This window comes from Pinus tabuliformis, chromosome J (genome assembly GCF_031772625.1).
Source record: "Pinus tabuliformis cultivar Carrire ecotype Pingquan chromosome J, CPIR1, whole genome shotgun sequence".
Taxonomy (NCBI): Eukaryota; Viridiplantae; Streptophyta; class Pinopsida; order Pinales; family Pinaceae; genus Pinus; species Pinus tabuliformis.
In genome coordinates, this window is record NC_142295.1 from 451,148,826 (window position 1) to 451,165,179 (window position 16,354).

The following is a 16,354-nucleotide window of genomic DNA, read 5'->3' on the forward strand; positions in this document are numbered from 1 at the left end:
CAGCTGGTCCCATGTGCAGATCTTGGATTATAACAGCTTCCATTCAAATGCAGAAATGTCACGTGTATGGGCACTTCGCCAGAAACTGCCCGACTAATCCAAGCCAGAGAAAGGAAATGAAGAGGGCTAAATCAAGTTAGGCGAGCTAGACCAACCAAAAGGGGCAGAAACAGGGTGGACCATTCTCCAAAGGCAATCTTCAGGTCAATGCCCAGAGGCCCCTACCAAAAGGTGCAATAAAACAAATTTGACCTTCTAAGCCAACCGACAGAAGACACTCCAGAGGTGGAGATCCAAAAGCCAGAATCCTCAAGAAAAGGCACACCTCCAGCTTCCCCCAAAGAAGTTGAAAACCCCAAAGACACGGTCCCAGAGGACGAGGAAGAAGAGCAAGAAACTGAGGAGTCAGAAGAAGAAGGAGAAATAGGAGAGTCCAAAACCTCGGTAAGAAGATCTACAAGAGGTCGCAAATTAGATAAAGAAAAAAGAGAGCAGCAAACCTACAAAGATAAGTTACAGGGCAGCCAACCAACTCTGGAAAAAATCCTAGCCTCAAAGCCCAAAATGTTGAAAAATCAGCCCCAAGGCTCCAAGGGAGCCCATTAGAAACATAAATAATGAAGGCCATCTCCTAGAATTGCAGAGGTATGGGGAGAAAAGTCAAGGAAGAAGCCATAAGAAATCTAATAAGAACAGAAGCCCTAGACATACTTCTCATCCAGGAGACCACGCTGTAAGACAAATTCTTCCTGCAAACAAGCAAAATTTGTGGCCTAAAAGTGAAGCAAGAGCAATTTCAGCCAGGGTTGCCTCAGGAGGGATTGGTACACTATGGAACTCCAATAAATATGCCCTCATCTTTGAAGCGAGCAACACTCATTGGTTGCTACTAAAAATGCAGAATCTCGACACAAAGGAAATTATCACTCTCTTCAATGTATATTCTCCAGTCAATATCCGGGAGAAAAAGGATTGCTGGGATACTATAAAACGACAGGCAGATCTGATAAATCTGGAAAATACAATCATTGCTGGAGACCTCAATCTCACACTCCACTCAACTGAGAAGAGGGGAGGAAGTACAGTCCGAGATCCGGCAAGAGAATGGGCGGAGGATCTTTTGCAAGATTGGGACTTGCTGGACATCAAGCCCTCAACAGGTAAGTTCTCATGGTCTAACAAAAGAGTAGGCCCTGGACATATTGCTGCCAGGCTAGATAGATTTTTCATTCAAAGCTCTTTCCTGTTACTTGGTCTAGAACCTAGAATGCACATTCTTCCTAGCAGCATCTCGGATCATAAGCCGGTAAAGCTAGAGCTACTTGCCCACCTAGATCTGGGCCCCATCCCCTTCCGATTCAGTCCCCTTGGGTAAAGGAGCCCCTTTTCATGCAAACAATCAAAGATTGTTGGAGTCAGCCTGTTAAAGGCTCACCCTTCTTCATTTGGGAGGAAAAGCTCATAAGGTTGAAAGGAGTCTTGAAACATTGGGAAAAAACCCTTCCAATCCTACAACAGAAAGGAAAGTAATCAAATCCACTCTTGCCTCTCACCAAACCCGCATGGAGAGCGCCATAATCACAGAGGAGATGATAGACCAAGAAACTCAGCTGCAGCAGAGCTATCATAAGGCCTGCTTAGCCGAAGAAGAATACTGGAGATTAAAATCGCGAAATCTGTGGCTTAAAGCAGGGGACAAGAATACGGGTTTCTTTCATAAGCAAGCCCAGGCCAGGAAATGCTTTAACACTATTTCTGAGATCAAGGAAGACAATGATACACACAAGGAATTTGCAGACATCAAGAAAGCAACCTTATTTCATTTCCAAAAATTGTACAGTGATGATCAGGAGTCGCTCCAGCACCAAGAGCTGCTAGACATCATCCCTAAAGCAATCTCTCCTCGTATGAATAGGATTCTAGAGGCCAAAATCACTAAAGAGGAAGTTAAAAAAGCCCTCTTTGACATGGATTCGGACAAGGCCCGGGGTCAGATGGCTTCTCTGCCAGGTTTCTTCAAGTCTGCTGGCCGATTGTTGAAAATGACCTTTTCAAAATGGTGCAAAAGTCTCAAAATTCTCAGAAAATAGGAGGCAGCACAAACTCTGCTCTCTTAGCTCTGATACCAAAGGAAAAAGGTGCCACAAATTTCAGCAGATTTTGCCCGATCTCATTATGCAACACTGGGTACAAATTAATTACCAAGGTCATTGCAAACAGGCTGAAGCCCATTCTGCCAAGAATTATTCTGGAAAATCAAGGAGGCTTCATCCAGGGAAGGCAAATCGTGGACAACTTCACTCTCGTTCAAGAGGAAATACATTCAAGTCTTCTCCGAAAGGAACAAGGTATGGTGATCAAACTTGATTTAGAAAATGCCTTTGATCAAGTCAATCATAGATTTCTTTTAAAAGTCATGTGTAAATTTGGTTTTGGAGCAATTTTATAAAGTGGGTCCGAGATTGTATCTCAGAGCCTTGGATTGCCCCCCTTGTAAACGGAAGAGCCACTGAATTTTTCAAAGCCTCGAGAGGTCTCAGGCAGGGATGCCCCCTTTCCCCCCTGCTCTTTGTCATCCAAGCCTCTGTCTTCAGCTTTCTGTTAGATAAAAAGATGCAAGATCAAGAAATCAATGGTCTGAGTATAGCTAGAGGGGTCAAAAGCATAAACCATGCCTTATTTGCGGATGACACCCTGCTGTTAGGCAGTGCCACCCTCTCCTCTGCCTCTAAGTTTAAAGCTGCCCTGGATGTCTTCAGCAAGGCCTCAGGCAGCGCTCTTAACAAGAATAAATGCCACATATACAGCTGGAATACCTCGCCCAGGATTCTCTCTGCCATCTCTAGATGTCTGGATTTTGCTGCCACATCCTCCTGGACCTCATTCAAATATCTGGGCCTCCCTGTCTTTCATAAAAGGCTCTCAGTCAAAGACTGACATCCTCAGCTTGAAAAATTCAAGTCTAGGATCCAATCCTAGGGCTACCGCTGGCTCAACGCTGTTGGCAAGTTAGTCCTTATAAAATCTGTGCTCTCCAGCCTCCCAATATTCCAATTTGCAGGACTTCTTGCTCCAGTAACCATTCTTAACAAGATGGATGAGTTTATGCGCAGGTTTTTTTGGAAGGGCGGAAAACAAAATGAAAGGAAAATCCCTCTCATCAGCTGGGAAACTATTGCCAAGCCGCTGTGGGAAGGCGGATTGAATTTCAAAAACATATGTCAACAGAACGTGGCTATGGCAGCAAAGACCATCTGGAGGATCATTGCGCCCAAACCTGGATGGGCTCAGCTCGCTCTATGGAAAAAGTACTTCAGGGGATCTCGGTTAAGATGTCTAGAGAATGAGATTCAAGTGTAGAACTCGCCATTCCTCAAGCAAAACTCGCCATTCCTCAAGCTATACGCAAAAGCAGGCCCTCTAATTAGAACGCACTCATTCTGGATCCCTGGGAATGGCAGGAAGATTAACATCTGGTCTGATAGAATAATGAATATGGATCCTATTGAAAACAGAACCTCCATCAAAGAACTGTGCTCTTGGATGGACATCAACGGGCTGCGCACTCTCTGGGACATATCACTATGGCACGATGCGTCTTGGGTGGGCTGGAGAAGTGTTGAAGTGCCAGACCACCTGCGTAATGAATGGATCACGTTGCAAGAGCATCTCCACGGCCTGGCCCCCACACAGATGAGAAAAAAGGATCAGAAGGGATGGGGATCGACTGACAGAGGTTACACGGTTTCCATGGGGTACAGTAAGCTAAATGAGAGACCCCACGTTCCTCCCGATCCAGCACCTTGGCAAGGAGTCTGGCGCACCCCCTCATGGCCCAAGATTGATTTTTTTGCTTGGCAACTCTGTCATGAAAGAATTCTTACGTATGATATTCTGCAAAGGAAAGGATTTCATGGGCCATCTATATGCTCGTTGTGCAAAGAAAACTCTGAAACAACTGCTCATTTAATTCTTGAATGCAAGTTCTCCAAACGAATCTGGCTCTCTTTCGTTCAGAATCTGAACCCCAACTTCTTGATGCCTTATTCCATTGTGGAGCTGTTCTCCAATTGGGCAGTTAGATACCCAGGTCCGTCTCCAAAAAACCAGGTAATTAAAACAGCATGGGCCATTCTTCCAAAGACTATTTGCTGGCAGATTTGGCTTGAACGCAATAGAAGAATATTCAGATGCACAAAACAGAACAGCAAGGTTTTAGAGAGCAAAGTTAAATGCCAAATCAAGGAATGCTTAGTTGACATTAAAGATGATACAAACCTCAGCCAACAAGACATTTCCTGGGGTTCTCTCTTTGGCTTGCAATTCCAACCAGCAGACAGAATTGCTCTCCCTAACAAAAAATGGCAAATAAGAAAATCTGAAGATGACTTTCAAGAATGGCTCAAATCGCTTTCAAGGCATTCCCTCTTCTTTGATGGGGCTGCAAAGGGAAACCCAGGAAAAGCAGGTGCAGGAGGGGTCATTGTGAATCCATATGGGGAAATAATTCATTCCTTCGCGTGGGGGCTTGGATATACAACCAGCATTCAAGTTGAGGCTCTAGCCCTATATCAAGGCCTCAAGTTTCTCCAAGACATAAATATTGAAGTAGCTAATGTAATCGGTGACTCACAAATTATTATAAATGCAATGATATCTAACTCCCCAGTGATGGATCTCAAGCTTGTAAGACTTATATCTAGAATAAAGGGCCTTGGAAAAGGCTTCCAGAATTTAAACTACTTTCATGTGCTGAGAGCCCTTAATAAAGAGGTAAACAAAGAGGCCAATAAAGCTACTCTCCTCTCAACAGGGATCAAGCAGAAAGACAAAGAAGAATCATGGGATCCCATCCCTTAATTTGAACGCTGCCATATTTACTGCTTGCTCTTAAGGCAATTTGTCTGTATCTCCAAGTGGGGGAAAATTTCAGGAATCAAAAACATAGACGCTATATCAAGGAAGAACTTTGCAGAATTAGAGGCATGCTCACTCACAGAAGTGATTCGCACCAGGACACAGAAGTCCTCTATGTAATCAGTTTTCCGGCATTTAACCCAAGAGGAATATAAAAATCCCATACCCGTTTTCGTTTAAAAAAAAACATTGTTCCTGATTTTTAACCATGTAATTAGTTCCTTCATTCTTTTTCTTCTGTTGATGTAGTGGTGGTGAATGCAGTGCTAAATTCAAAATGTCAATGGGCTGTATCAAAAATCCTAATTCTCTTTCTGAAAAGTATAATAATGTTCGCCATGAGAGTGATACATTGGTAATGGGTGATGCCATGGATATGAATTAGGCTCAACAATATTTTAACAATGGGAAAAAAGGGATTTTTAGTTACTACAAATTGTAGTGTCATGAAGAGGCAAATTGTAATTTTAGGACATGTTTCTTTAGTTTTTTGGAAATTATTAATAAGAGAAATTTTGATGGAAAGAAAAGAGATATTTATAATTTTATTATTATTATTACTTGAGTTTAAAAATTGTATGTTTTAATAATTATTTATTTTAGAAAAAAAAATATTTAGATATCATTTTCCAGGATTAACTATGTAGAGTAAGTTATTAAACTATGATAATATCTATGAGTATTAGTCTCAAATGGCCAAGTTTCTCATGATTTTGAATAATTAATATACTCATTGCATCAGGTGATGCTCACAAGGGTGAATAAGTGGGATTGATATTGGCGAAATATATCGTATATAATCGATCATCACCTTTGAGGCTTCCACCCAATAACCAAGACTTCCTGGGAGGTTACCCATCCCTAGACTCCTTTGGCTCAATCACACTTAATTGTGGAGTTTTCCCCACAATAAAGCCCACTTAGCTTGCTACCCCATTTGCAAAACCTTAGCAAGTATTGTACCTTATGAACTATTCAATTAGAACTAAAGCTTGAGCCAAAGGAATCTTGGGATGGGTGACCTCTCAGGAAGTCCTGGTTACTAGGTGCAGGCCTTGGAGGTGATAATTGATGTTATGTGATTTATTTCATTGGTATCAATCCCACTTCTTCACCCTTGTGAGCATCACTCAATGCAATAAGTTCTATGTGGACTATTTAAAATCATGAGAAATTTGGCCAATTAAGACTAATACTCATGGATATGGTCATATTAATGACTTACTCTACGCAATTAAGTAATATGTCCAAGTTGTCCTCTCTCAAAAGGCTCTTGTGTCCACATTTTAATGTCTCATGTGGAGTATTTTGGTTGACACATTCCACAAGCAGAACTTGCTCACAAAGTCATATTTGACAAATAGGTTGTATTACTTTGCATTTCATAATCTTGATTTTATGTTTAAAGTGTTGTTATTAGTGGAGTTGCATGTTTCATGTAAGTTGAGGGTGAGTTTTGGTTAGTGGTTCATTTTAGATCTTTTCACTTGTTAGCTTGCTTTGTGGTAAAGTAGGATATATTTGTTTTTGATTAATTTTTTGAGAGATATGAGTCCCATCATCACATTGATGAAGAGAAAACCCACTTTAACATGCAGGTGAGAGATTTGAATCTTGAGCTTGTCCCAAAACTTTAACAAAATTTTTACCAAAAAATCATGGGGACATACCTTTGTCTTATGGTTAGCTTGTCTCCACTTTTAGTTGCACATATATTTCTAAGTCAATTTTATTGGTCCTTGAAACTCTGATAAACTTGGGGTGAGCAGATATTTGGTGTTTCGGTATTCTTTCTTCACTATAATACGGTTGTTCACTTTGGGGAAATCAATGGAGAGTGGCATTACAATAATATTTCTTCTCGTTTTTCGTTTGTGAATCGTGCTTCATACTTTTCTTGTTAAATTACTTGGATTGAAAATATGTTTTTTCTTGTTAGACAAAGTTATACAAGCAAACACCACTTTATTGCATACTAACTTCCTGATCATCCATGAAGGTTTTTGATTCGGGTAGGATTAAAATATATCTCACACAGTTACATAAAAAAATACTCACCAATGATAATGCACTTTTGTCTGGTAATTTCTTACGATTCTTGGCTTAGTTTTGTTGCACGGTTACAACTAAAGAGTTCATTAATGAAAGTATTATCCTTCTTCCTTTCTCCCCTGTAATTATTTAGGATTTTAGGGTTAGGTTATTATACCGAGAGAGCCGTGTGCTATACATGGTGGGGGTTGGGTTCATTGAATCTAGGGTCCATTGAATATGGACATTAGTAGAGTCTCTTGTAAACCATGTTTAATATCAATGCTAGGTTGCATATGTCGAGGTCACACAAATTGAGGTGCTCTATAAGGTGAGAGTGAAGGATTCATCAACACTCGTTGTATTTATGGGTGGGTGGATGGAAAGTAGAATGCATTGAATACCAACATTAACATAAATCTATCCAAACCAAAACACAAATTGAGGTGCTCTACTAGGCGAGGTTAAAGGATTTAAAAACTTTTTGTCTGTACAAGTGAATTGAAGGTACATTGCACTGAATATGAATATTAACAGATATCCAATTAAATCTGGTCTGATATGTATATGTGGGTTGTGAATCTCAATGGTGTATTTTAACAACATAGAAATGGTTCATGTATGAAACATGAGTATGCATACTTGGGCTTCAAAATCTCGATGTGTTTATCAAACCCGTATTTGGATGGGTTAAATGATAAGCATCTTGCTGCATTTGGAATTGTTGTTGTTGCTTCATTATATTGCATTGCATTGCTGATTTCTATTTTGGTAACACGTACCTCTTTCGATGCAGAGAAAATTCCAAACCAATAGTGAAAGCTCTAGAGAGAAATATGAGAGGCAGCAGGGAGTGGTGTTAGTTATAGGGGTAACAGGAATTGTAGGAAATTGCTTAGAAACATTCTTTCCTTTTTTTGATACTCCTGGTGGACCTTGGAAAGTTTATGGAGTTGCTAGGAAGGCTAAGTGAGATTGGTATCCAGATAGTCCAGTAGAATATGTTCAATGCACGATTATATATATAGAGAGCAAACTTTAGAAAAGATCTCACCATTGAAGCATGTCACTCATGTGAGTTGAGGGATGTCACAGTACATTAGTGTTTGAGAATTAGAAACACCCATGTGATTTAACTTTATTTTTGTGGACTGTTAGAAGAACTTAATGTCTAATATGTGATATCAAGTTGAAAATAAATCATCAAACCAAAAATATCTATATAACATTATACTATCCAGTTGAAGATAAGTTATCAACCCAAAAATATTTATATAACATTATATTATCCATTACTAATTGTAACTCAATAAGAACTTCTAAAGGAAAACTAGAAGTAAAGTTTTTTTATTGGATTGTGTGAATAATCAATGTCCTCAATCATGTAGAGGGTTCTTCACCATGTAAACTTTTGTAATGGTATGTTGCAATTGTCAATCTAATCAATGATATATACAAGAAGTTATAATACAGATTATAATTTTGGCCACCAAGAGATGTAAACCCTGTACTATTGTGGGGGCACTGCAAAATACTAAAATAGTTTGTTGCTAGTGCCAGTGCAATTCAAAATGTTTCTTTACAATTTCATTGTTGAACTGGCAGTAGAGATGATGTTCTTAGAGGAAACATTGGAGATACCGAACATTATCTACTGCATTGCACTAGTTTCCGATCAAAGTTGCAAATTTCACCAACATTTATAAATAATTGGGAGTTTTTGTCTGGCTCATTTTCATCTAATAGGTGATGATGTCTGAAAAGTGTAAGGTTGTGATGCAAATTTATATTTATAAATATAGTCATAATGTTTTTAATGAATTAATATTATTTTATTTAGCTTATCAAATGTCATCTACTACCTGTATTTCTTCAAATATGTGCAATATTTGATATTGGAACTTGAAAGAGCATCTTTGAAGATTAAGAGGCAATCTATGTTGGAAAGGTTATAGAATCTGTAAATTTGGCATAATGTAAGTGGTTTATTTTTACCTTCTAGCTTTGAATGGCATTTTGTTTACTAATTTTATCTTTAATAATTTTCTATGTCACGATTCTTCTTGAATTTATGACTTATGACATTTCCTTTGCAACATCTCGTGCAATTGCCAGTTTATTCTCATTTAATATTTAATATTGAACCTTTAATAATATCTAAATCTATCCCTAACTCAATGTGACCAAATTTTGTATTATTAATTTAACCTAAAATTTTCATTATTCCTTTCTTAGTTTAATTCTAACACTATAATTCTTTTTGAAGACCTTTTTTTTGTATCACAAAGAAACCAAATAGCCCGCCTGACATGTAACTATTAGTAAACCTTTAGGGTTCTATGGTTTGTCATCCTCTCCATAAATAGGGTCACAACCGGGGGATTTGAACCTTGGATCTCTCAATTTTCACAAATTTCACATTACTTTGATCACCAATTGAACTGCCCTCGTGAGGCTTTTTGAAAACTATTTAACTGTACTCTAATATTTAATATATTTTTTTTGTAAGCTTGGCAGATTCTTCATTTTCATTAGAAAATAAACAAGTTACAACCACATAAAAATAGGTTAGCTGGTCTCAACCTGCCCATCGGGAAACCAATTTTGTTGACCACCTAACCGCATGATAAGCCATCCAGTAGAAAAAAATACCGAGTCTATCTATCCAAGCTATATAATTTTGTTTATCATGTCCACACCCATACTCTATTTTCCTATACATATATATCATTGTAAACTGGAAATTAAAAGCTATCTGCATAAAGACTAATAAAAAATAATTGAAAGCAAGCATTCTATTCATCCTGCTCAGTGGAGGAAGATGCAACCCGGGGTCGGATCTTTAGCACTGGATCTTGGCAGCTTTGTTTGTGAAAGCAGACAAGGGAAGTGTCTCTCCATGCGACCAAGGCGTCCTTCTTGTTTCTGCATTTAAAATTGCAGCTTCTGAAAATCCTATTTATAATTAGGGAAATCCTGAATAGCAATCGCCATGCTCACCGAGATTTGCTCCATGGCCCTTGCTAAGAGACCTTTCATCAGCGAGTATAGATACACGGTCTGTTTAAATTAAGTCATTCTCCCTATAGTGTGACCATGATCTGGAACCAGGAGTCTCTAGTCCTTCGTTTTGACTTCATTCATGCTCGCTTGTCAGTTTAATTCCTCCTCCCATTCTTCTATCAGCCTTCTGATCTCATCGCTGGTGCCTTCCTTGTATGCTGTGGCCGCTTCATTTATCAGGTTAGCCACTGGCTTTCTGCCACGTCGCTTTCCCAAGGAGCTTGGTTCATCCTCCACCTCAGCTACCCGAGGTCTCTTGCCTCGACCCTTACTTTTCGTCGTTCTGCCCATTGCCACATCGTCTTGGTGCTTGCCTGCCAAATCCTATGGAAATGAGGAGACTAGCCTTGGTGTTCTTCGTGCCTAAGACTGATTACCGTGCTGAGGACCTGATATGGAAACAAAACACCATAATTTCCATATATATATATATATATATATGTCAATTACCCGCACCCTGGTGCAAGTTCCTTTGCCCCAGATGACACCCTGTCATAACCATTGCCTTACAAACGCTTTGACCCCGGCCTTGGGTACGAGGCCCCAACAACTAGCCAGCCACAGACCTTGTAGCAGGGTGACCAATCCCACTAATGCCAAGCCCCTTGCCTCCATTGCCAACATTTGTATGACTAGTCCCCCAACACAAGTGACTCAACACCATCTCAACGATACCCTTACCAACACTACAACACAACCTATGAGCATTTAGCCCCGAGAAGTAGCCAACCAAAACTCTGTTTGCCACTCTAATTTCACTCAACCATTCGAGGTTGGCATGTCCAGCGCTAGATTCATGCCCAATCCAAAACCCCAGATGACCCTGTCCCTCGATAGCATCCCCGCAGCTTTTTCAACTCGGGAGTTGGGTGCCTACCCTTAGAAGCCAACCCATCAAAACCTCCGTACAAACCACAATGAAGACAATATAATAGACTTTAATAATATCACAGAGGTTGACAACATCCTAGCCCCCGACCCCCTGGTTTATAAGATAGGCTATACAGAAGCATACCCCCGGCTGACACCCTTTCCCCAAGCCAGATTAGCCCCATGCAAGAGAGGAAAATCCCATAGTGGATTGACACTAGGGAGGTGCCAATAAATCTGGAGTTTTTCGACCAGAATCCCGACACCATGCACTTCCCCCAGCCCGACTTACTCCCGCCCACTAGCTAATTTCTCCCATACATATCCCAATTATCAAACCAGACATAGGGAAGCATGATGGAGGGAAAGAAGAACTAGTTTACATACCCGGTAGCCAGTGTTTGGAGCCGATGGAACCTCTACCATTTCTGAAGCCGCTGCTCCACTCTTGCCTCTAGGACCTCTGCACCTTCTATCCCCTTACTGCTATCCTTCACATCGATCCGAAAACTTACCAAAATGTCTCTGCCACCTTTCTTCATGACTGTTATCTTAAACCATCCAAAGGCCACCAGACCCTTCGCTTCAAGTGTGTGGGGGGCTGTGCCATCATCCCTATGCGTACTCATCATAAAGAAAATCTTAATGGATTAGTTTGACAGCTCGCACCCCGAATAGGGGTAATATTTCAATATTTTATTCTAATTTAATGTTTAATATTTAATAATAATATCTAATTTTATCCAATATCAATTTGACCATTATTAATTCAATCTCACAATTTCACTCTTTAGAGAAATAGCTATTCCGGATCAATCACATGCATATCCTAGGGTGTTTCGAACCAACCAATATGGCTCATCATCAGGACATAAGGATGAAGTGAATCTGATCAAACAAGGTGTATAAATAGGGAAAAGTCTTGAGAACTAAATGATAAGGTGAAAAGTAAAATGAAGTAATCATTAGAAGGAAAATAATAAAATAATAAAAATCAAAAGCAAAAGAGTGTTAGGAGACAAATAAAATGATAAAAAACAAAATAAATAGGGAGGAGCCTTGAGACCAAAATGATAGGGTAAAAACTCAAATGAATTAATAAAATAAAAATAAAAAGCAAAATACCATTAGGAAAAAAATTGTTGACACCTAATCTTTGGGATTAGGAAAAATCATGTAAATATTGTAAATAGAAAATAAAAGATGTTGGAAGATGAAGAGACATTAGGAGAATAATCCCAATAGTCTCCCTCTGTTTATATACAAAATTCATTCATGGAGTTACTAACCTGGCCTAACATGGTATCAAAGCATATGTCCCAAATTTAGTTTTTTGTCATTGTAACTCCTGTTCCCTTCCATATTCTTTATCCCCTATCCCCTATCCCTCTACATCAATCCTTGGAAATTGATTCTCTGTATGTTGCGTTGAATCTGAGTTGTGATAATTGTTGAAGCAGTCCTTGAGTAGCCCGAGCATTGGTTATGAACGCTAGTCCAACTTGCATATGTTGGAAGTGTGTTGTATGGAGAGTGTGTTTTTGATGGTTGTGGTATACGTTGGTCCTTTCATTACTGTGCATTAAACTCCTGGTATCTTGGTATGTTGAGGTTGGTCGAAACCTGGTGAATTGGGATATGTATTATAACTGTTGTTCGGTGCGTTGTTTATATGTGGTGAGTTTTTATGACAATGTTGGGTTCCTTTCTTACTCTGCCATGAATGGTGTGATGCAATTGTTCATATACATTTGAATGGTGCATTGAAGTTAAAACTATGACTGTGTATAATTTTTATATGCGCGTTAGCCTTTTTTGAAGACTGTGTTGGTACTTACACATCGTTGAAGTTTGTATGGTTATATTATATGGCATATTATGTTTTTGCTTATGATTTGAAAGGAGTGAATGTATTATATGAATTGTATATGAAGTGATGTATTATATGAGAGTGAATGTGACATATGAATTTTGAGCTCATTTTTGAAGGAGACTATGAGTGGTATGTGGTATGGTATGTGCCATTCACTCCCTTTTATATGGTAATGAAATTACATGTTGTATGGAGGTATATTGATGATTTTTTAAGATATAGTCAATCAAAACTATTACAAAGACATTCATATTTTTCTACAGCTATTGAAATTATTTTAGGCATAGATCAGATTATATGACACATTCACTCATCTCCATAGTGGGAGTAGATCTCTATCAAAGAGAACTACCATGAGTGGTCTAGGAATATAAAACACACCCTCATTTTCAATGAAATTTGGAAAGGAGTTTGTGAAGGAGAAGGAGACTATGCGCCTGAAAAACCCATTTCAAACAAGGAGCTTGCCATTTGGGAAAACAAGAACAACAAAGCATATGCCTTGATTGGAGCATCCATCAACGAAGAGGTGAGTCGTCATATTACTCCTTTTACAAATGATTTTGGTGCTTTAAAGAAGCTAAAAGAATTATATGACTCACACTCTTAGCTAGAAGTTGTTCAATTGATGATCAAACTGTTTAATTTATAATTGAAGGATGATGATACCCTTGCCTTAGCCTTAGAAATAAGAGCCATTATGCATGACATAGAAACCACTGGTGTTAAAATGGATGTTCTTGTCACTGCTTTTGTCAAGGCATTGTATCCCACTTATTCCCATTATCTTGAGTCATTACAAGCAAGTGGAAAACTTTCAAATCTTTCTTTTGACTCCCTGGTGGACAAGTTTGTTGAAAGAGAGAAATATTTTGGGAAGAAGAAGACAAATTTTCAATCTCCTAAATAAGTTTTATGCCTTGCACAGAAAGAGAAGAATCGGGGAAAATATTCCTCTAGAGGAAGAGGAGGCTGAAGAGGACGAGGAAGGAAGAATTTTAGAGATAGGGAGGCAAGCATTTCCAAGGAGAAAGGTCTGATCTTCGTTGCATACGGTGTAATAGAAATGGTCATGATGCTTCACATGTAAGCTCTTATGGGATAGGATTAGACATGACTTGCCACATGAATTTTAGAAGATATTTCTTTAAATAATTCATTGGCAATGTTTATGGAGTAGTATACTTTGTAAATAAGTCAAAACTCAAGTCATCAGGGCTTGACACCATCAGGCTCAAACTGCTTGGTCTTCCAGAATTTCTTCTACATGATGTTTTATACCTCTTGTAGTTGAGGAGAAACTTGTTGTATTTGGTCCACATATTCCAGCAAGGACACTCCATTCACATATTTGATGGTAAGATTGATGTCATAAAAACATCAAATCACTCACTTGTCATGTCTGGGATAAAAGAAGAAAAACTTTTGAAGCTACAAAGAACCTTTGCTCATGCACAAAAATTTTCATATAATTCTCACTATGATGAAGGTACACTTTTATCAAGTCTTTTATGGAATACTATATTTGGACATTTAAACTATGATAACCTTCGTTTGTTGAAGAAAAATGGTGTTACTAGTTTGCCTACAATTTCTAGGAAACTTAGGCAATGTGATGCTTTTATCTTAGGAAAGCACAATAAACAATCATTTCATGATTCTCATTCCAAGGCACATAGAAAGCTTGGAATCATTCATTTTGATTTGTTTGGCCCAATGCCTATTCCTTTTGCAAATGGTGATAAATATATGATGACATTTATTAATGACTACACTAGAATGTATTGGGTTTATTTATTGAAGTACAAATCTGAAGCTTTTGAAACATCCAATAACTTTCATGCATGGATTTAAAATGATGCACACTCTGATATTGGCTCTATTCGTACTGAAAATGGAAAATAATATCCTTCAAATGAATTTGAAAACTACCTTTGTGAGCATGGGATCAATCATCAAACAACTGTACCTTATAATCCTCAATAGAACGGTGTAGTTGAAAGGATGAATAGGACAATCTTAAATATGGTACGTTCAATGATGTTTTTCAAGAATGTTAATTTGATTTTTTTGGATGATGTTGTTCTATGTGATGTGTATATAAAGAATATGTGTCCATCTCATGCTATCAAAAACAAGAATCCTTATGAAATGTGGTATGTCCACATTTCTTCGGTGAGGCACCTTAAGGTTTTTGGTTCCACCTATTATGCCTTGATACGTAAGGAATAGAGAAACAAATTCGGTGCAAAGAGTTAAAAATGTATCTTCTTTTGGTACTCAGATACCTCCAAAGAATACCCTCTCTATGATGAAGTAAATAAGAAGTTTATAATATCTAGAGATGTGATCTTTCTTGAATCTTCCAAGACTGACAATGTTGTTGAAGGGCAACCTGATCGCTTGGATAGATTTGGAAATGCAAAGCCTTTTCAAGAGTTTGATAATGAGATTCCACATCTTGAAGAGGGGATCCCTATACTAGATCAGTATGTGGAATCTCCTTCTGAAGCACTCGCTCCCTCGCATGAAGCTTCAACCACTGATCAAGATGACATTTTGGGTGATGTGATTTAGAGAATTGGGAGGCAAAATCTTGATTTAGCCCCATCTCAATCAACTGAGTAGTCTGGTCCATCTTAGAAAGGTCCTCCAAAATGGCTCACAAATACACTTGAAATTGTTCATCCTGATGAGGTTGGAAAGACGAGAACAAGAAGCTCAACCAAACAAAATGAAGGTGATGTAGACAATCTTGATTCGCATGTTGATATGGATATTTATTATGATTGTGAATTAAATTTGTCTATAGATTTTGAACCAACTTCCTTCAAAGAAGTCACTTCTCATGATGAATGGAAAGAAGAGATGCAAAAATAATATGATGCTTTGATAAAGAATGACACTTGGAAGTTGATTTATCCTCCATTGGGAAACAAACCAATTGGTTGTAAGTGGGTATTCAAGAACAAGTATAAAGAAGATGGCTCACTTGACAAGCATAAAGCCAGGCTTGTGGAAAAAGGTTTTGCATAGAAGGAAAGTGTCAATTATGAGGAGACTTTTTCCCCCATAGTAAAAAGGGCTACCATTTGGACACTCTTTGCCTTGGTAGCTCAAACAGTTGGAAATTCCATCAAATGGATGTAAAAACTGCTTTCTTGAATGGAGATTTGAAAGAGAATGTGTAAATGTCTTAACCAAAAGGATTTGTTGTGAAGGGTTATGAACACAAAGTATGCAAGCTTGTCAAATCCTTGTATGGCCTCAAATAGGCACTAAGAGCCCGATATGAGAAATTGATTGAGCATCTTCTAAAACTCAATTTCAAACATTATGATCTTGATAATGCAATTTGTTTGTCAAGAAAGTTGGCAAAAAAACTGTATATCTTGGGGTGTATGTAGATGATATTTTGATGATAGGGGACAATGAGAACTACATTGCATCCATAATCAAAGAACTGAGGAAAGGTTTTGACATGACAAATCTGGGTTATGTTCACTACTATCTTGGTATTGAAGTAACCCAACATCCGAAGTTTATATTCCTTTCTCAGAAGAAGTAAATTAGAGATATGTTGAACACGTTTGGCATGGT

The 16,354-nt window shown here is 38.4% G+C and overlaps 1 protein-coding gene across 1 annotated transcript; it reads left to right on the forward strand.

Annotated features, from left to right (window-relative positions):
• Positions 1 to 1,562: 1,562 nt before the first annotated feature.
• On the forward strand, positions 1,563 to 2,090 carry LOC149227765 (uncharacterized). The gene has a single exon (XM_089380594.1). It carries the CDS (start codon positions 1,563 to 1,565, stop codon positions 2,088 to 2,090), a length of 528 nt encoding a protein of 175 aa, XP_089236720.1.
• The last annotated feature ends 14,264 nt before the right edge of the window (positions 2,091 to 16,354 follow it).

Excerpts from the sequence above, each read along its gene's own strand:
- LOC149227765 (XM_089380594.1), top strand. The coding sequence starts at position 1,563 with ATGGAGAGCGCCATAATCACAGAGGAGATGATAGACCAAGAAACTCAG.